This window comes from Paralichthys olivaceus, chromosome 13 (assembly GCF_024713975.1).
Source record: "Paralichthys olivaceus isolate ysfri-2021 chromosome 13, ASM2471397v2, whole genome shotgun sequence".
Classification (NCBI taxonomy): domain Eukaryota; kingdom Metazoa; phylum Chordata; class Actinopteri; order Pleuronectiformes; family Paralichthyidae; genus Paralichthys; species Paralichthys olivaceus.
The window spans coordinates 3,392,345-3,413,770 of record NC_091105.1 but is presented as its reverse complement, the minus strand read 5'-3'; the positions used below and the strand labels follow the sequence as shown (position 1 = coordinate 3,413,770).

The window sequence follows — 21,426 nt, the reverse complement described above, 5'->3', positions numbered from 1 at the left end:
GAGAGACATATAGTGAAAGACAGAGGGAGGGCGGGGTGGAGAAAACAACTTGGTTGCCACGGTGTCGGCAGCATCCTGTTGGTAAGTTGGGAGCTGTGATTACTCGCCGTGCGTTTAATTAATTAGCCCTTGTGGAGACGGCGTGCTGTTCATCAGGGTTTCTGTCGATACCTCTCCAGCCCGGGATCAACCCTGCTGCCACCTCCTGCACACAGATCCCTTCATCTCACAGAAACATACTCGGGGGACACACAGGGTGGAACTGTCTCACAAGTCAGGACAGTTGATTTGAAAGAGGACGACCTGGATGTTAAAGACAATAGATTGGTTAGAAATAATTGAATCCCAGAATATTATGAATAAAACAGCATATTTAAAGAGTGATTAGCGCATCATACAATTGTTATTCGTGTTCTTTTTGCCGTCAGCGGCTTGAGGCGTTATGTTTTCAGGTTGTCCATCACGTACTTATGAAAACGATATTTCAAGAACGCCTTGAAGGAATTTCTTCGAACGTGCGGCGAACGCCCAGTTTCACTTGAACATGAAATGATTTTGTGCTCAGACGTCAAAGTCTCTGAGTTTGCATCGTGAGCACAACATCTCAGGAACATCTCGAGGGAATCCTTTCAGACCTGGTGCAAATGTTTAGTTTGACTCAAGAATGAACTTGCGAAACCCCTTTTTTTCCCTTTTGAACACGGTTTTCCTGAGAACACCTCGACAGAGTCCTCTCAAACTTCTACAAAATGTTTCCTCCCTTATTTGACTGATTGATTAGATTTGAGTGGTCAAAGGCCGAGGTCACAACAAATGGCTTTGGCCTCTTTTTACTTGGGACAAAAAGAAGAACTGATTAGTTTTGAGGGGTCAAAGGTCACGATGACGTCATATGAGAGAAATGTTTGCATATTTGCATTGTAATTAAATTTTTTATTTAAAATCAGGTTTTCTCTTTCAGGATGCCTCCATTGCACATCGCTTCCACGTCATGAGGGAGAAACACCCTGAGAAGTTCAACAGCAGGTATGTTTGTGTTTCCTCTTTGTCATAGATACGAATTATAATGTACGAACCAAGAATTTGAAGACATGGAGACAATTTAAAATATAAAATCCAGGAATTTGATCCCTCAGTTTTTTGCCGTAATTTCAAAGTATGTATTTCCTGAGAAGAGGCTCCTTGAATGATGTCAACCTCTTTATTTTTAAACCGATGCCCCTGATGGAAATAAATGTGGAATAATAATATTTAAAGAAATGAAATCCCTCACTAATCAGTCCGAACAAACTTTCCATGCATGTGTGGAACCTCTGCGTCCTCGTGACACACTGGTGTGTACAGTAACTGCAGCTCAGCATGACGAATTGACGAGCTTCATATTTAGTATTGCTGATTACCTTGAGGAGATGTGTTCACCTTTTGTAGAAGAGCAAATGTGGCATCTATGTTTCCATCAATATTTAACGTCTCCGATATGTCTCCACTAGCGCCGGGGAGTAATTGCGAGCCTAATTGAATTTGCTTGGCTAGTTTGACATCATGGATCAGTCAGAGTGATGACACACAGCCTCCTCATAATCCCATTTGTACTCATTATCATATTTTACCCCGGCCCTAGTGCAACGTTTAGCCAACTGTCCTCCTGCTGCTCACGGCTTGAACACGCACATACGCCGGAGAAGTGGTCCAAAGTGAAGAGACGGGGACGAACACACGCGTGTGATATGATGGTTACCAATGGTTACAAGAGACGTGACACAACGGTGGAGAAACGCCAAAGAGCAGGAGATACTGGAACGTTATCCACTCTGAGTTTCTAAATCCAATCTTGTACTATATGTAATAATGGACCACGTGTGTCCATTGGGTGCCGCCATTTTGTGCTTTTGACATTACTTGGGGCCAAAGGAGTAGTGATCGTGGTTTGGAGCTACGGTATCGAGGTCAATCAGGAGGTTTCACCTCGTTTTTATATCATCAAATAAGTAATTAATACATCGTCCATCTATATATATATTATATATTGATTCAACACAGAGAGTGTTGAGTAATTCAAACATGGCGACACATTTCTCCTCGGTTCCTGGTTCAGATTCAGTCACTTTGGACACGTTGACGGCATCTCTGTTGTTTTACCCCCTTTTTAAGCCTTTGTGAAAAATGATTGAGATATTTTAAGAAAATTATTCTGTCTGTTATTTGAATCTCGTTAATAATTCAGGAGGGGGAATGGGTTTAGGATCTCTCTATTACACACTCTCCTTGCCAGTTCAATAATGCATGATTATAGTTTTTCAAGGTAGCACAGATTTTGTTGGATTTGTCCGAGGGGCTCGTGTCCATTGGAAGTATATATCGCAACTTATCACAGAGTAATTTTCCTGCAGCCGGAAGCTTCTCTCTCAGGAACTTTAGTGACACTGGAAGCTGCTCGTCTCAGGGGGAATATTTTATATTTCAACAGTAACAGGTCCAAAGGTCTTTGTCACTGGAATGAATGAGGAGGATAAAGAGCAGCTGCATCTTTTTGATTTGTAAAAAAAAAAACTCTTTTACCACAGCAATGCACTGGAATTACAATATTTTGGCCGATAAATAATCTTCTGTTTCTTAGACACAGACATTATAAACCATAAATCTGTAATTTACGTCTCTCTGTCTTTAGAGACACAGCTGACTCTCTAACACCCTGTTTATATACTTGCATACCATCTTATATTCATATATCGTATAATATCGTGAATTTATACATTTATATTGTTATACATGTATAATATGCTGCTGTCTAGTAAACTATGGTGGATTTATACACACACACACACACATTTATTTTTTTTCTAAGGCACAATCGTAAAGAGGAAAATGTCAAATATTGAATGATTAGATTTTAATCTGGCAGCAGTAACAGCTCCGTACGTCTCATACGCACCAAATCTATACATTTTGTCACAGTTTGACCTTAAAGAAACTGAATATTTAATCAGCTTTAATTACCAACCAAACAACATCATGTAGCTTTTCTTAATTATGGGAGGAGAGGATTTTGTTGATGAAATGCAGGGGCCACACTCTCTCTGTCTCCCATCTCCCGTCTTTCTATCCATCTTCTGTATTTGCACCTTGGGGTGATTACCAGGGTGAAGGTGTGAAGATTTGACACTCGGCAGATAGATTAATTTACTGCCACTGCCGGACCTGGAGGTGATAATGAGGTCGAGGATTAAAAGCAGACAATCAGTCGGCCCGTGACGAGGGCTGCGCCACCTCCTCCCCCGTCGCCACTCCTCCTCGATCGCCTTGTTAAAATACACTATGTGTTTTTGCTGATCTCTCATGTAATTACACACTAATCTCTGACCTGGGGGGCGAGGAAGGAGAGGAATAGAAAGACGGAGGGATTGGAAAATTAAGAACTTTCTTCTTGTTGTGTACAATTAATACTTATATTACTTTAAACTGGTTTCTTTGACCTTCAGATCATTAGATCATGAGCCGAACACCACTTCTCTCTGATCCCGATAACCAGTTTTCAGTTTTGACTCACAAAATGGTAACACAGACGACACTTTGCCCGTCTCTAAACTTTTTTGGAGAGGTGCACCTTTATTAATCCTCCTTGTTGTGGACATTCGATTCAGAAACGCTTGGAGAGCGAGTCCCTCCACCGAGGCTCACGCCCGTTTATCCAGATCCACTTCAAGATTTACCGGGTTCTTTCTTGACTCATGCTCTCGACACATTCTCATGGAAATCGGTCGAGGAGTTTTTGAGTAATCCTGCTGATAAATAGACAGACGGCTATTAAAACCTAACCTCCTCGGTGGAGGTGAACAGATAATTTAGAAATAGACATTCTATACGTAAAGACTGGGACAATAACGTCCATATACATGTTTAAGGTTATATCTACATATATAACCACAACATCCTTATTTCCAACTGTGGATACTCTGTCTCATCACTGAAGAAATATTTCACTTTAGAAAATGTGTGGTTACAGAAAATACAACAGAGGCAGGAAACTAAAACAGTTTGTAAAGGTTGAGGAAAGAGTGGAGGTGTGTGTGCGTGTGTGTGCGTGTGTGTGCGTGTACCCACCCACTCTCCACAACCTTGCTTTCCACCTCACTAGATATAGGACACATTGCTTCCTGCATTGGCAGTGAATGTTGGCACTGAACATAAATGGTGAGGTGTAGAATCATCCAGGATCATAACAAGCTCCCTCACACAAACACGTCAGACTGCCAGACAGGATTTATGTTCCACATCAGATGAATTATCAGAAATGTACTCGTGTAAGTTTAAATCTTGAGTTGACTTCTCAGGATCTGGCGTCAATGCAGATTTTCAATTCTCTGATAATTGACAGACATGCTCAAGAGGCCCAAAACATATTCTGTGAGGCCACAGTGACCTTTGACCTTTAACCACTAAAATCGAACCGGTTCATCTTTGTGTGCAACTGAACATTTGTACTAAATTTAAAGAAATTCCCTTGCGGCATTGTCCGTGGTCCAAAGTTAAAAATGAAAAGTTTGCAGGAGCGAAGTCATGATGAAATGACCAACAAGTCATTCGTTTAAATATTTACATTACAACAAGTTAAAGTTATATCTTATACCCCCCCCGCCCCCCGTGCCTGCAAACCATCACTGACTGGTTCAGCAGCTTTTACAGTTGCAGCTCAGCCGACCCTGAGAGCAAACGAGTGAGGACGGAGTTAATTAATGTCACAGAGCAGTGACAGAACACGTGGTGAAAGCCCTGCACCCCTTCGGCACATTGGAAACGTCCATGATTTGGGTTCGGTGGTTAATTAACGGTGTCATTCTTTTCTGGTAATTGGTCGATGAATCACTGTTAAAATTGCCACTTGTGTTATCACGTGATTAGAGGAAAAGGAATTCTTGAAAATCTAAAAAAAATATTTTCATGAAACAATTGTTGCAGTGAAATAAAAGATGATTCCCACAAAATAAACTGAATAAACAGATTTGACAGAAGCGATTTAGGAACTGAATTAAGATTCGATAAAATACTCGGCAGCTTCTTGCTTTGCACACACATTAGATATTGTATCTGTGGGGAAACGTCTGATTTGGGACATTAAGAGCTGCCGTGGCTTCATCTGCCAAGTTCTCATTCTGCAGCATCGGTCATGGCACCTTGATGTTCCCATGATATTTGCTCTGCATACCCAGATCTATTTTTGGTCTTGAGACATCTAACACCGTCAGCGCGCTCCTTCAGAGCCGCTCTGCCCCTGTGCACCCACAGACTCTCGCTGTGCTGTGTAACCATCCCGAGTTAACCTTTCCTGAAGGCACAGGGAAGCCCAGGCATGGAGCTCTCTTTAGCATAATGAGTATGTTCATCAAAGCGCTGCGATGGGGCCGCCGGATTCACCAACACACACACACCCATCAACACACCCATGCTAATGTGTGTGCTCGCATGTACATGTGTGTGTGCGTGTTTCCTGCAGAGCTGGCAACGGGGCCACAGGTGATGTGGCTCTAAATTACACATGCACTCGCACTCATTTACACACACACACGCATGCATGCATGGTGGACCTCAGCAGCGGCCGCCCTCAGACCTCATTTAAAGATGAAATCGTTTATGTGACCAAAGTGTCATCTATAATTAATGATCACTTGTGTGTAATTTAGAGGGATCTCACCTGTGGCCCTGTCCCCAGCTCAGTGGGAACACACACACTCACACAGACACACACACACAACACAAACACACTCAGGAAAAAAACTATAATTCAATATAATACCTCAATTATTTAAAATATAGAAAGACATTTTTTGTTTTAACTACTTTATCATGGTGATCATGACTCCCTGATATTTGCTTTGAGCAAAAGCTTAAGGAAAATATCCAGTTTATCTCCAAAACCATTTCTGGGAAGAAATATTAACGATACAACACAAGCAGGAATTTAGGAAAAGATTTCACACAACCGGAAGAACAGCTGAGTAAAGTTTGTGTCCTCTGAAAGGAAAAGCGACGAAAGTTGTCATGTCTGAATAGTTTGCTGCAATATTGATGTTTAAAATCTTTGTGTATATATGACCTTTAAGTCAGGGAGGAACTTTAACTATCACAACCCCAAACTTGCTCCTGTCATAAGAACTATGACCACTGGAGGGCGCCTATACAATAAGATTTAACAATGTGTTTGTAACAACTGTGTAACAGATGACGTGTGGGGCGCACGGAAGAATGTTAGCGACCGACAACTCTTGAGAAGGCTGTGAAGAGAGATCATCGACTGAATCTCACTGCAGAAACCAAAGAAACTTCTCGCTGATGAGCTGCTGGAGGTGTCAGACCTCAGATAAACACGTCGCTTAAACACCTCAGCTCACGTAAACAATATGAAATCATTAATTGGCACCGTTGCTTTGATAACTTCATCTCAGGTGTTAAACAATTCCCAGAAGTGAATGTTGTAATCGATATGTTATGTACAGTGTTGGAAAAAAAGAATCATTTCAACTTCACGATTGTTCTTTACTTGTTCCACAGATCTTCAGGTTTTATAACCCGGCAGAAATCACAGTAGTTCAGTTGTTTGATTCCTTCCTAAAGATGTCGGAGGTTTTATACTCGCATCGGTAGTTACAAAAGACACTGTAGGAAAAAAAAGAAATACATTTTTCAAACTGCTCGCTGCGTCTCTGAAGGCAAGACGCTGCAACTGGGGTCGTTTCTCAAACTGCCAGTCGGAGTCGGAGCGCTCCAGGCGGTGTCATGTTAAACAAAACAGTGCATTGATGCAATGCACAAAGAGTTGGTTATGTCAATGTGATATTTATCACCTCTGATCAAGAAGAAATTAGTGTGAAAATAAGGTCGTAGATCATTGTGGGTTAGATTAAGTGTCAGAGGGGAGAAAAAAATCAATGGCGCTCGGCCTGGCGCTCGGTTTGTCCAGCGGACGCTGCATGTGAAGGTGCTGTGGCCTCAGGACAGCGACGCTACACTGGAGCTCATCGTCTCCGACATCCTTTAATACGCTGACCAGACAGAGAAGGCTCGATGAACACGGGTGTATGGTTCAGACTGTTTGAGCCACATCTGTCTTCCTGATGTTCAGCCAAGTGGTAACTGTGACATCACCCATTAGTTTGTGAGCTGCTGGTTTAAAGCCGTAACTTTGGTATTTTGTCCAAGGCCATCTTGTTTTTGTTTTTTAAACCAGTTTGAAACCTGCACAGCATCAAATCACAAACCGTAAAAATTAACTTGCCAAACATATCAGCCCAATAAGAACTACCTGATAATTATGTGTTCTTTGACTTTCAGTGTGGTCCATCTCCCATCCATTAACATGGAGGAGGCAGGATTTATGACCTATAATTGCAGGCAGCCACCAGGTGGCGAACGAGACGCTTTGGCTTCACTTCTGTGCGGTTGTCTTGTCCTCCATCTTTATGTACTTAGATTAAGACCATAACTTTTTTACTATTGTTACACATCAAGTAAAGAAATTAACTTCTTTCAAAATGGGTGTAGTCGCCCTCTGTTGGTCATTTAAGAGACTACATGTTTCAGGCACTAATGCATTAGCTTCTTGTCCTTTTCTATATGAAATTTGACTGAAGGCCACACAATTTGTATCTGCCCTCTTCTCTCGGTTTTGTTTTATCATTTGTTTGTGCAAATTCTGTAAGTGACTCCTCAGAGGCTCTGGAAACCTGAGCCAGTGTTTTCTTTTGACCTGGCAGCTGCCACTTCTACAGCTGATCTCACATCAACAGCTCACCGCTATAGTTATTATTGCGGTACGCTTTGCATCGATACACTGCAGGTACAATCACAGTCGAGACCTCGTGGCCACGGCGGCTTCGTTCATGAAAACTTAAATCGCTTACAGCTGATTTAATGAATGAACTCGTGAGACGTTCCTGGAAGGATGCAGGAGCTTGACGTCGGCCAACATTTAAAGGAAATTGACACTTTATGTTCACTTTTATTGCACTTACCATAAAGTAAGGTTCCTCCTGATCCACCTTAAAAGTATTGTGTTACTCAAATGGACTCCCTATTAATCCTGGGACGTGCTGGCTGCTGCTGAAGACCCAGTCTGTGGGATGAGTCCAGTGTTTAGCATCAGTCGGCAGATAACAAACGACAATCCGATCCAGCCAATGAGATGCTCCTAATTATCTAATGAACAGAGATAGGAGGTGATTTGTTGCCAGGGTGCGCTTGTTAGGTTAAGTGGTGGGAATCGACAGGACAGTCAGATGTTGTCTCTTTCTCTATCAGTTCTTTAAGGAGCTTCACTTTCCTGCCTTTGGCTCCGGTTGCCCCGAGTGCATTTTTGTTTGCTGCACTGTAAAACCAGAGATCTCTTAGAAGACGTCGAGCTGAACACAAGCCATGACTCACTATATCCTACGCACTGAACCTTTAAGTCTGAAGCAGGAGCTTCTTTCAGGTAACTCCAGTGTTTTCCTCTTTCTCGAGCCACGTAGCTCAAGTTGAAATAGATATTTAATTTGAACTTCGCCTCAGTTCACATCACCTATGGACCAAATCTACATTATTACACATGCACACGTCTTTCCATTCATTTTGTATGCACCTAAAACAACAGAGAGTCAGAGGATCCAGATCCTTTCACCATATGCGGCTTCGTTCTCTCCATCAATCCCCAGCCACGAGTTTTGAATGTGCTTTTCAAAGTAGCCGCCTTCATTTGTTTGTTTGCAAAATCCCCCTGACCTGTGCTCGTGTTCGTGCTCCTGGGTTTTTCCCTGCGGACTGCGGAGATGTGAGGATGTGTTTTTGTGAAGAAGCCTCTCGGCTGCACGGCCCTGTCGCCCTCCTGCCTCTTCCCACCTCCCCCTGCTATTGACCATGTTGCACATTATAAATCAACTGTGAGTTGAGCTACCTTGCAAGTACCCTAATGAAAGCTCATTTATAAAGTGGCTAAATGGTCCTGACAAAAGTCCTAATGAGGAAATCAATAATTCAGTGATTGTTACTCTGCTTATACTAATACGTCCTCCTTGTAGTGCTTTGATTCGAGCTAGGAGAAGGACATTTTTTACACTTTTCACTTCTGCATGTCAGCACTGTTGTAGGTGTTTTTTTTTTGTTTTTTTCTGCCCTTGAAGCTTTGAGATAAATCGTCTGTTGCTTGTTGGAAATATCAAAATCCATCTGGGGTCTGTGCTTCTGTATAGAATTAACCTGCACTCTTTTCTTATGAGAAATAAATATGACTGATGGATTCAAAGAAAGAAAAGTCAGCAGAGGAAAGTTGTTTTCACTTGCTGAAGGATTCTGAGAAATCTGGAAATGTAGTGACAAAACTGCTCAGTCGGCAAAATTGCTTGTAAGTTCCCTGATGACGTAATACTTTGTAGAGCGTGTTTGTTGACTTTAAAAGAGCGTCAGTCAGTCGTAACTTTAAAATGAACAATTAGTTAATATATTTAATGTGTTAAATATTATATTCTCCCCTTAAATTCCACATTATATCGTTTCACGGTGTGTTTTGCACGGCCTCAGAGACTTTACTCAAACTGCTGCGCTATGCCACACTCACTAATAAAAATAAAAACAAATTTAGTGCAAGAAAAAATCAACGTGTGTTTTACTCTCGCGGCCATGAGAGAACGTAAGCAGAACTCGGACAGATGGTGACTCACCCCTGCAAGGTCATCCATCATCAGCCTCAGTAATGGGAGTGTGTGCTGTAGGAAGCCCGGGGAGCAGCACCCCAGTCCTCTGTTAATTGCAGGGGCAGCTAAATGACCCTCTTACCCCCCTCACAGGGCCTTAATGTCGGGCATGGGTACCTGGTGGCCACCCTCAGTTCCCTCCTTCACCAGCGTTAGATTCATCATCAGGCTTCAATATGTGATTAATGAAGCACATTATATTCTGTGGAGATTAATGACATTAGACGTTGGAGGTGTATTTCCTGTGTATTTTCCTCAAACATAAATACACCTTGTACAGAAGAGTCTGCTGCTGCTTTTTTTCTTTTTCTATTCGCTCAGCACTAAGAGAAGAAAAGACGCTATGGCTGCACAAGCTTCAGATTTTGATGTGGGGGGAAACAAAAGAAACGCCTGTGTTTGCTCTCTTCTTGGTCCCTTTGCAGTTCCTGTTGTCTTGTCTTTTTCAGAACAAAGAATAAGCTGTGGTACTTTGAGTTCGGTACTTCGGAGACCTTCTCGGCCACATGTAAGAAGCTCCACGACTTTCTGGAGGTTGAGGTAAATCAAACCGTGTGTTTTTTCTGTTTGTGGACAAAGAAACAAAACAAAGAAGAAGTCTCTGCTTTTGTTTGAAGCATTTTATTACGAGAGTCCGACGCAGAGATGCATTCTTTGTTTTATCAGGAAGATTTGAGTGAAGATTAAATACCCTGAGAGGAATAACGGTGCGTCTGTAAATTATTCTGGTCAACCATTGTTCCATAAATAGCCCAAATTTATACTAGTTTCAAATTTATCCAGACAAAGTGTTGATGGGTGAAGGCTATCTGTGCGTCTCCCCGCCCGCTTCTCACTGAACCTCAGTTCAACACACAGGTAATTAGCCCTACATGACCCCGCTGTGTGTGATACTGAGTGATAATGAAGATGGTGTCTATACAATTCATCTTCCCCCTTCTCAGAGCCGTCCACACAGTGTACAGCTCTTTATTAATTAGTGTTGGAGCAGGAGCCGAGGTGAGGACAGATCCAGGCGGGTTTAAAAGCCAGTATTTAAAATATTATCCTTTTGTTGTAAGGCTGGATGGTTCTGGTCGACTCTTTTCAGCTTAGGCAGATAAAATTAATCGGTGTTAGATTACATGATCGAGCCCGCACAGAGGAGGTCTTCACACTTTTAAACATGACCCAGGCTGTAACGTAAATGTCCGAATCAGTCGGACCACAACTTCAGCGGACTTTACCCCGACAGCTCGAGCTTGAGGCGATGTGTGAATGGAGCAGGTAACAGTTTGGAGAAGTCACAGCGAGCGAGTGGGCGTGTTGATGACGCTTCCGTCGCTCTACCCAGGTGCCACCCCCTCACAAAAAGTATTTTCAGAAGGTGAGAACAACAATCAGGTCTCTGGATGAGTGCTGCATGTGTGAAAGGGCAACTCTGGACAATGTGCACACCTGAGTCATGTGTGAAAACAGCGACAGAGATAAACTCAGGCTCAGATGGTTCAGATCCAGGCTTCAGACTGAGAGACGGGTTTGATATGAGACAGAGAGAAGGACTTAGATTTGGGCTCAGAACAGGATGAATGTTTAGGCTGAGGGTCACCTGACTTGTGTGGTCCTGAACTTGAGACTTCTCAGTTCTGCCAGAACCAAAATTAAAGCTGTGAGATGTGACTCAGACCAAAGGGACTAAAATTTAGTCGGGCCGGAAAAAAAAAGGTCCTTTGCAATTCATACAGAAAGAATCCTACTTATTGAATTTATTATAGAAGTCAACAAATATGCTACAGATAAATTGTGTTTTTTCATTTAAAAAGTTAAAGTTAAAGTAACCGTGACCTGTCAATGCTCAAACGACAGAATATCTGCATCTTACGTTGTGCACGTGTTATCAGTCAGATTCTGTCTCTGACCTTTGTTTCTTTCTCCTTTCTAACAGTGTGATGGTGTAACTCTGGACCTCAGCAGCATCTCCCTGGAGGGCATTGCCATTCTCAACATTCCCAGCATGCACGGCGGGTCCAACCTTTGGGGCGAGAGCAAGAAGAGACGGGGACACCGAAGGGGGGGAAAAAAGGGCCACGACAAGAGGACGCCGCTGGTCGACCCCAAAGAGCTCATGTTTGCAGTTCAAGGTAACATTGAAAGAGTCAAAGTCCGTAGAGAGGACGCGTCAGCATGCTAACATGCTAAACTCAAACAATTTAGCTAAACATTACCTGCTAATCACTGAGATCTGTTGGAACGGCTGTAGATGCACAAACCCTTTTATGTAGTATTTTTCAAAAGTCAAAAATCGTGACACGTGGTGAAATAGCACTTCTGAGAATTATTTTGATCGTGGTTTGTGCAGTTGGACATTAATATTGTAGATTGAATAGGTCTGACAGTGGGCGTCTCTCTCCCTCAAGCCGTGTGTGTCCTTGCTCCTATGAGACAGATCAAAGACGAAACTTTGGGCGAAACTTTTCTTGAGCGCATGAATATTTCACCGACGACAAGGTGAATCATCGCGAGCAGCTATTGTTTGCAAAGAAGAGGCATGTCAGTGTTTGGAACTGTCACCTGCGTATTAATGGTGTGTGTGGGCGCCAGTGGACGGGCTAAATTAATATGAGCGGACTTCGGGGGGTGTGGGGCAAACCCCTGAATCCATTTACGTCAAAAGGAAGCCCGTCAATGGGAATACATGAATGAACGGAGCAGAGCGAGTCCGCTGGTGGAACGGTGGGAGCCTTGAATATGTTCTATCGTTATATTAAAGATTTAAAATATCGCTGATTGGGTAGATTACCACGACAATTCGTAAACACATCACACCCAGAAGATAAATCCTAATCATTTTGATTAATTTGTACTTTTCCTCTGACTCGACCAGCAGGTCAAAAAAATCTTTAATTCCTGCAATTGTTTGGTTTACGACCAAATGATTAAAATACCCATCAGCCTCAGCTGTTCTCCGTGTTTAGTGCTAATTAGCACATGTCAGCATGTCCATATGTCGAACTCAGGTTAAGCATATGGGCTTCAATATGTTGAGTAAGTCCAAATGTCAAAGACCATTTGATTTCAACATATACTGCACACTACTATAAAACTATATACACACTACAGGACTACACAAAAAAACTTAACATTTAAAATAATAATAAATCTTGAATCAAGAGAAATAAGTATAAAATAAATGTGTTTTAACACATTTTTCTCTTCTCACAAATGAACAGCTGCTTTTATGTTTCAGATTTCTTAGTGTGTTATCTTTTATTTTCCACGGTTCATTCTGTTTGGAGGTTTCCTGCGGTGATGCTGTGTTTGTGCTCGGGGATGGAGTGGATGTTACAATCAGTGTCGGGATTGAAACAGGACGAGTCAGTGAGGCTCAGACGTGACTGCTGAGGATCCCTGATGAGGCTTCACTGGTCAGAACATGACTGGTTGGAAAAACACATCTCTGGGAAGCTGTCGACGAGGGTTTTCCATTTTCTACTTCCTGATATTATTCCGTTTTTTTTGTTTTCTTTAGATTTAACTAGCATTAACTCTTTCTGATATTGTAAAAGCCGAGGAATCAAACAGACAAAACATCGGTCCTGACAAACACCGCTGCACATTTGGATGCTTATGACTCTCTAATGTGATAATGTGTCCGTCAGACAAAGGTGCATTATGGGACACTGATCAATTCAAAGCTCCATTAATGCCTGAAATAAAAATCAATCAGTTTAGTGTCGACGGTTAAAAAAGTGGGACGACAGTGGGAAGGCACTTAGTGTTGGTGGGAAGTGTCTTTGTGTGCCACTGTGTCTCTTTGTATGTACGTACCCATCTGTGTGCGTTTATTGACGTGTGATGGAGTGTGTGTGTGTGCGTGTGCGTGTGTGTGTGTGTGTGTGTGGACGCTCTTTGTTTGAAGGTGCCCTCAAGGTGAGCGGCCCAACTTGTCAGAGCAAAAGAACGGCGTATTTAGAGGTAAACACAGGAGTGCATTAGCCCAGAGGGGGAACTGTGGAGCACGTTGCATGGATCAAACTGTTGGCAGGAATTGTGTGTGTGTGTGTGGTGTGTGTGTGTGGAGTGTGTGTGGAGTGTGTGGGTGAGTGGGTGGCTGGGACATGAAGGAAGAAAAAAAAGCCCTGACCTTTCGGGAGCTGTTAAATCGTCCCGCTGGTGACGCCAGGAGACAAGCCCCTCAGGTGGAAGGGAATGGCTGCGGAGTGAATTATTTAGAATGGGACTGAGGTTTCAGGCTGAGGGGGGGGGGGGGGGTTGATACGTGAGTGGAGGGGGTTGATTCTCGGGACTGATGCCCCCTGACAAGCCCCTGTGAAGCTTTCACTGGACGATCGGGCCTACACACACACACACACACACCTTCCCTCATCTTCCCGCCATTCCTCTTTAGTTTTACTTTCAGCTGATCTGCTCCCTCGCTCTTTCTCCTTTATTCCTCCGCTCTCACCCTGTCTCCTCCCGCCCTCTGAAGCACGGCTGAGAGTAAAAGCCACAGGGCTGCGTTCGCATGGACGACACGTCACAGTGTCTGTGTTTGTGTTTATGGCTCTCATCACCGGGGTGAGGCAGATGATTCTGATTGTTAAGTGTCGGGTGTTTGTGTTTGGCCGCCAGCTGCTTATCTTGTGTGTTAATAATTCAACCTCCTCCTGGTGTAAACAGTCAGGTGACTCAGTTTCTCTCCCAGTTTATCTTGGGACAGTAAACACGGCTGTGTTTCTATATTTGGATGAAGCAGTTTTTTTTATTATTGTTCCTGGTGTTTCATTTGCTCCACTCCTGTGAGAAATAATAGCTGGTGTTTTAAGATAAAATTGGAAATGAATTGATTAATGGGATGAATCTGATTATAATGGATTTGTATGTTTACGTTTTAATGTCCAGGCTTTAGCTCTTGTGATTTATTGACTTGAATTATAATTTTACATTTTCTGACCCCGGTTTTCTTCGGTCACTAAAGATCTTTTACTTTGAAGGCAAATTGCGAAAGAGGCACTGATTCTATGAATGTTGTTACCGTGACGATGTTACCTGTGACTCTCTTCAGTGTCTGTGTCGGTCCAGTTTTGGGAAATAAAACAAAAATACAGATGTGATTGGCCGCAGGCTGCCAGTAGCAGAACGCTGCTGTAGTTTATCGGAGGACGTAGAAGAAGATATTTTCAACTCACTGCTCGTCTGTTTATTAAATTGAAACGAATATTGTGAGTCCGAATCGCACTGAATCCAACTCTGCTGTTCCCTGAGCTATCAAACAACACACATGCCAAGCGTGATAAGATGAATGGTTCAGACAGATTTTGTGGAACTAGCAGAGAGACGTTATCTGAGATGGTGAGAAATGTCCAGGCAGAGTCAAATATTGACTCTATTTCAGTGAAGATGCCTCGATAGGTCAATACTTAACCCAAAAACTTTGAGGACAAAAAACATTTAGCTGTGTTTCTAATGATTTAACTCACTGGCTGTAACTCGTCCTCTGGACCTTGTTGCATTTAGCGGAGAAGCTCTTTGGTCTTTCGCACACTGAGCACTCCTGGGAATATTGTTTATCTTTGTATCCCCAGGCAACAAGGAAGCCCTATCACCATAGTGACGCTGTCCATCATATGTGTCAGTGCAGGTCTGTGTGAGCTGTTTGCGTTAACGTGAGAAGTCGCCAGGGGGAGGGGGAGCAGCTCTAAAGCCCGGTGTCAAGAGGTCTGCAGTGTGTGTACACACACCGCTCCACTCCGACCCTGGAAAGCACCGCACTCACAGTCCAGCGCTCAGATAGGGACGGACGCATGTCCATCACCATGGCGACAGCTGGACACCGCAGCTTGGCAGCGACAACAACACCTCACGACAACAGCAACATTAGCTACGACACTCCCTCAGGAAACCAACGCGGCTCAGATAAACCTGACAGCGGCTGAGCAGCACCGGTGACAGCGAGCTAAGTCGCTCGCACGCACCCAGTCCCTAAAAATGGGTCTTAGTTTCAATTAGAGCGTGTGCGCTCCCGACAGCGAGGCAGCAGCTTCTTAATTTGTGGAGGGACGAGTCGATGGAGAGTCGGAGGCAGAGCGGCCCGCTGAAACAGATGGGCCCTGCGTGACACTGGGCTTCCAGCAGGGGCGAAATCAATGCTCATAACTGCAAAACAGAGGAGAAATTAATAATTATATTATCTCAAGATTGCTTTGCGTTGCCGGTTCAATCTAATTAATAGCTGTTTTGTTTGTAGCTTGTTTTTCTAGCTGCCATTTCTCCTTTTTATTATCCGAATGTTAAATGTCTCAGAAGGTTACGTCTGAAGTCGTCTTTTATCTTCCTTCACTTTCTTCTTTCTGATCTTCAGTCATTTGTAAGTGTCTGCTCCCAGTGAACTACAGGCACCAATATATCTCACTGAGGTCTTAACAAATTCAACGCTAACCCAATTCATATAAGTGCAGCACTGTCACGCTGTAGATATTTGTACATATAATATTTTTCTTTTTAAGTTTCTTTGTGTTGATATCACATATTTGAGTTCACCTTTGCAGCCGAAACACAGCAAATCCTCTTTTCTCTCTGAGTCGTTAGAACATATGTGCAAAACTACTTTCAAGTTATTCTTTAGTGTGTTTACATTTCAAAACTTACTGTGTGTGCGTGTGTGTGTGTGTGTGTGTGTGTGTGTGTGTCTGTGTGTGTGTGTGTGTGTGTGTGTCAGACCTGTCTGACCAGTTGCTGGAGGTGGTGGGGCTGGAAGGAGCCATGGAGATGGGTCAGATCTACACAGGCCTGAAGAGCGCGGGACGACGTCTGGCACAGTGCTCCTCCGTGACCATCAGGTCGGTGTTACACTCGGCTGCATTGAAAAAATGACTGATCTGATCAAATGACTTCCTGTCCAACATATGTTGTGTTCTTACACAGATTGTGGTTTAATTTGTTTTCAATGAAGTTCCACTGACACGATGTTTCCTTTGTTACTTGCAGAACCAGTAAATCTCTCCCGATGCAGATTGATGGGGAGCCTTGGATGCAGACTCCCTGCACAGTAAGCTGTCAAATCAACTCAACACACACATGCACAGGGGTGAAAACATAACCTCCCTGCTGGTGATACCACAGAACAATTCAGTGTTCGTTTGGGTCTGAAAGGACTGATTTCAAAATAAAAGACATTGCTACAAGTTCCTTGCCATTCCTCCACAGATAATTTACAAATACTAAATGACGCATGCATCACTTCTTCTAATTTGCTTACACGTGAACCTCGACAAGTGTTTGCTCTCTATCCAAGTTTACGAAATGAAACTCCTCGGTTTGTGTTGATTGCCGTCGTGTTTAGCTTTAATTACAACACCACTGCAGATGAAGTGCCGCCCACATTTACATACGGAAGCTAAAAAAAACAAAAAACAGTGCATGACAAAATAAGTAGCCGCCAAGTGCTCTTGTATCTGCTGCCACAAGTCCACAGAGAAAAGTTTGGATCTGACGATATGTCTCTGTGCTGCAGTGAATTCCACAGCCAGTTGTTCGTACTGTACGTCGCTGCTGAATTTGAATCAGTTGACCTGTTAAATGCTTTTTTAAAATCACCAGAGATTAAATGGGATGTTATCCCGCTAATTATTAACAACTATGCAAATGCATCTGGGTTCCTCGGCATGCATATTTAACACCAACAACACATTTGCATTTTGAAGTCACATGTGAAATGTAACTGTCTCTTTGATGATGAGTCTGAAATAACAACTGGATTTTCACTTGTTTACTTTGGTGAAATGCGTCCGTGTAAAGTCTTGTAGGTAATTACCTCACATGTTTGTTAGTGTGGATTAAAAACCACAATGGAAGTTACTTACTTACTGCATTCAAGTCATGGATGTAGGAGACAGATTATTTGGGACCACAGTCATTAACTCATTTCATCACTAACTTCTGTTGTGATTGTGTCTCCTGTGATTGTGTCTCCTTAGTGTGGCTTTTGCGTTCTTGTTCACATACATGATCAATTTGTTCTAATTGTTTTTTCATGGCCCATATGGCTCTTTAACTCAGATTCTTGACTCATGTAAAAGCCTCTTGTCGCAGAGCAAGTTCACAGTTATTCCTTTCTTACCTTAGTGGTCAATGTCTCTCCCAAAAAGCAAAGGTTGTCATTTATATTAAAGTTCATCAGAAACGTTAAGTTCAATCACTTCAATCTGCAGGAACTGTTGAGTGAAGTAGAACAAATGGCATCTTTCTTTCTGGAGTGAATTTGGTGCTTTAATGCAGATGCTAGCATCTCCTCAGTATAATGAATTATGTGGATATACACGTAGATACTATGTGGACATGAGAGTATTGTTCATATTTTACATCATCCATTAATAATGCATGTTTCCATTTGTTATCAGAGTCACGAACTTAAAGATCCTCATCAATACACACATATGCCAACAGAGCCTGTTTGACAAGAACCCACGTGGACTCTGGACCTGTTTGTTGTTGATGGTGTTGTGAGGAGATCCCAGTTAATATGATTTTTAAATGACTGATAATGTAAAAAAAAAAGTAAACTTCATACAAGACTCGCGATCATGACGATTGTTGGACGAAGAGCTTCACGGAAAAAAACACAAACAGCGTCAATGTCTTTATTTGCTGTAGCTCAATAACCACTGATCAACAACAAAGCTACAACGAGCATCTCCACAGGTCGAACAGACGAGTGTAGAGCGAGCACTGCAGCGGTGAATGCAGTTTGACAAGACGTGTGACAAAGCATCTGCTGGGAGGAGATGAAAAGGTCTTTTAAAAGCTTCACTCGGTCTGTTGGAGTGAAGCAGTCGGTTGATTGTGGCTCAGATTCAGGAAATCTTCTTTTCTTTTCAAGAATTGTCCGTAAACCAGGTGAAGCCGCCACAAACTTTTAAAATCAAAGTTCACAAGAGCATCAACTGGTTCGTGGACATTTCCACTCTCCTGGTTTCTTCACTGTGCGTCCGTCAGCACCAAACTAAATCTCCATGCTTATCCCTTCTCGCTCCAGATCGAGATCGTCCACAAGAACCAGGCTCCCATGTTGATGGGGGTGCCACAAGGCCGAAGCTTCTTCTCCTCCGTCATCAGAAGGACACACGCCGAAAGCAAGGACTGATCTGTCGTGGTCCCAGACCTTTGAGCCGTCACGAGCACCCGCACAGCAGTGGTCACAAGTTGATCTCCACTCGGCCCGTTGGTGAAGAGGGTCGTTGATGCCGGTTTGATTTCCCAGCGTACAGTAGCAAACTGTAGGTTCAGTGTGTGTTGCCTGCAGCATGGAGACCTCAGCGAGACGTCCTCATTTAATCCAGGACGAGGTGTGTTTAGGACGCTTTGATCTACGGTGTGTTGTGTAGTTTAGCCACGAAAGTACTGAGGCTATTTCTGTGGGTCCACTTCTACAAGTTTTCTAAAAGCCTGTTTTTATTTTTCTGTTGTGATCTGTGCCCTGTGGATCAGCCCACAGTTGAATGTGTTTTGTTTCATGATGAATTTATTTATTCATATTTGGCTGCTATTGATGTTTTTTAACATTTTATTTTTATTTCTTTTGCATTTGCATTCCCCTGATGCATGATGGACAGTGAACGAGTCGTCCCGCCGTTGTTGGATCTGACATATCTGGAGTTTGCGGCTGCTTGTGTCGAGTGTGTCTAGTAAGAAGTGAAGTTTCTTTGCTCAGCGTTTATTTCGGCGCTTCACTCACGAATCTCTTTTGCTTTCTTTTACCGCCGCCTGCAAGTCATCTCGGTCATCTGTGGATCTGCCGTGTTGCTGCTCCCTGAGTGGAAAGATTAGGAATTATTATCGATCGCTCATAAAAGAATGCATGACACTCTTTGTTTTTTACATCGCACGAGAGATTTCCGGACAGTTTTACCAATTGTGTGCACACTTTCTCCTGCATGAGTGACCGAGATCTGTTTTGACACTTGTGGAAATTGATCGTTTTTGAATTTGCGTCGACGGTGCCGCTCGGTTTAATCATATCATCCTTTATCCATGAGAAGGCTGCAGTTCTGTGAGATCGTGTGTGTTTTCTGAGAAGATATTCAGGTACTTTTAAAAAAGAAAAACAGAAAAAAAAAGAAATGAGTCCGGTGTTTTAATCAGTTGGTTCTTTGACTGTATAGTTGGACGTTGCCAAGAAGCAGTTTGACCTCCTCTGGTCATTGATTTGTTCTGATGTCTAGTGTCGAGTGTTTATAGTCTGCTGCACATACAAGCCTACATTTACCAATTAAAGTCTAAATGCAAAATGACCACTGACATATTTATAAGATTTAAGACGCGACTGAAAATCAATCCCATCCAGTGATTACAGTTTTCAGAGGCATTTTACAGCCACTTGCGTTTGCACATACCAGCTGTAAAGTATTTCGTAGTACACTGGATGTTTTTCAGTACATCTCTGCAGTTATATGTATCTCACTCTGTCTAATCAAAGACAAATGCAAAAGACTACTTCAGATTTTTGCTGATTTCTTACACACACACACACACACCTGCATGTTTTAAGACTCGACTGTTTCAGTCTTTAGAAGTGCCATACATGATGCAGCGTTTGTACAGTGAGGTTGTATTTTTGTACACAGTATTATTTATTTTTCTGCTTCACGCTTCACTCTAGAACTCACACCATGTTGTTCTGCCTAAAACTTTTTTGCCTGCCAGTGTTGACTGAGAAACGTGATCATGGAAATAATAAAAAAAAAAAAGATTTTGTTGTTTGACATCGTTGTGTTCTGGTTTTCTTTGCATATGGATCTTTGATAGTCTGTAATGATGCTGCAGCTTTCGTGAAAAGTTTTTCCAGTTTGCAAAAGAGAATAAAACCGTTTTTGACATATTTGTGAAAACACCAATTAAACTTCAAGCTACAAACTTCAAAAGACGTTTTTCAACCAGCCCGTGTGCGTAGTGTCGGGATTGTTGTTAAACTTATAACATCTAATGTTTCGAATGTTTATCTGTATTTAAAGATGGAGGACATGTCTCCAGTTCCTCTCGTTAACCAGAAAAGAAGACATCTTCTGGAGCCAGAGTTGAATCATGAGGTTTTGTTCTGTTTGTGAAATATATAATATATTATTAAATATAGAATAAAATGACAAAAAACATCTTTAAGAAAAACTTGTTTGAAGTGTATTTAGACTTTTTAGTTTGCCCCATGTCCCATCTACTAACATTGAGGAGGTGGGGTTTTATACTGCAGCCTGCCACCAGGGGGCGATCGAGATGTTTTGGCTTCGCTTTTGGAGGGGGCAGCAGTGTCATCCATCTTTACATAGTGTGTGTGTTGCACTGTTCCTTCTATAGAAGTGGTTAAAACATTTACTGATGATTTCTGAACAAACGTGTGTCTCAGCTCCGGTTTTCCAGGAATCGACAGCAGGACCTCATTAACCTGGAGAATCCTCAGCACATCAACTTCTCAGGATTTTAGGAAACAACAAAGATGTTACCCGGAGGTGGCACTTACTGCGTGTCGCGGTGTCCGAAGGGTGGACGCCTGCACTTGACCTGCGTTTCTCCGTCCTCGGGGGGGGGGATTCAGCAGGAGTGACACGGTACTTCACTTCACATCCACTTCACCTGCCTGGTAATGGACCCCTGCCTGGATCCAAGATGGCATCAGTGTGACCACCACTGACTTCCGATATGTCCGTCTTTCAGTCAGGTGTTTAATGCAGTGGTACAA

General features: G+C 42.7%; 1 protein-coding gene across 7 annotated transcripts in view; it reads left to right on the top strand.

The window, feature by feature from the left end:
• The window catches only part of dgkb (diacylglycerol kinase, beta), a 56,549-nt gene extending 36,091 nt beyond the window's left edge, over positions 1–20,458 (top strand). For all 7 annotated transcript variants that reach the window (XM_069537292.1, XM_069537293.1, XM_069537291.1 and 4 more), the window contains 6 exons: positions 962–1,026; positions 10,169–10,259; positions 11,644–11,839; positions 16,417–16,537; positions 16,686–16,746; positions 18,733–20,458. In XM_069537292.1, the coding sequence (XP_069393393.1) occupies positions 962–1,026; positions 10,169–10,259; positions 11,644–11,839; positions 16,417–16,537; positions 16,686–16,746; positions 18,733–18,840 (642 nt within the window). In that variant the 3' untranslated portion in view covers positions 18,841–20,458. The remainder of the gene's footprint in view (positions 1–961; positions 1,027–10,168; positions 10,260–11,643; positions 11,840–16,416; positions 16,538–16,685; positions 16,747–18,732) is intronic.
• Positions 20,459–21,426: the final 968 nt, after the last annotated feature.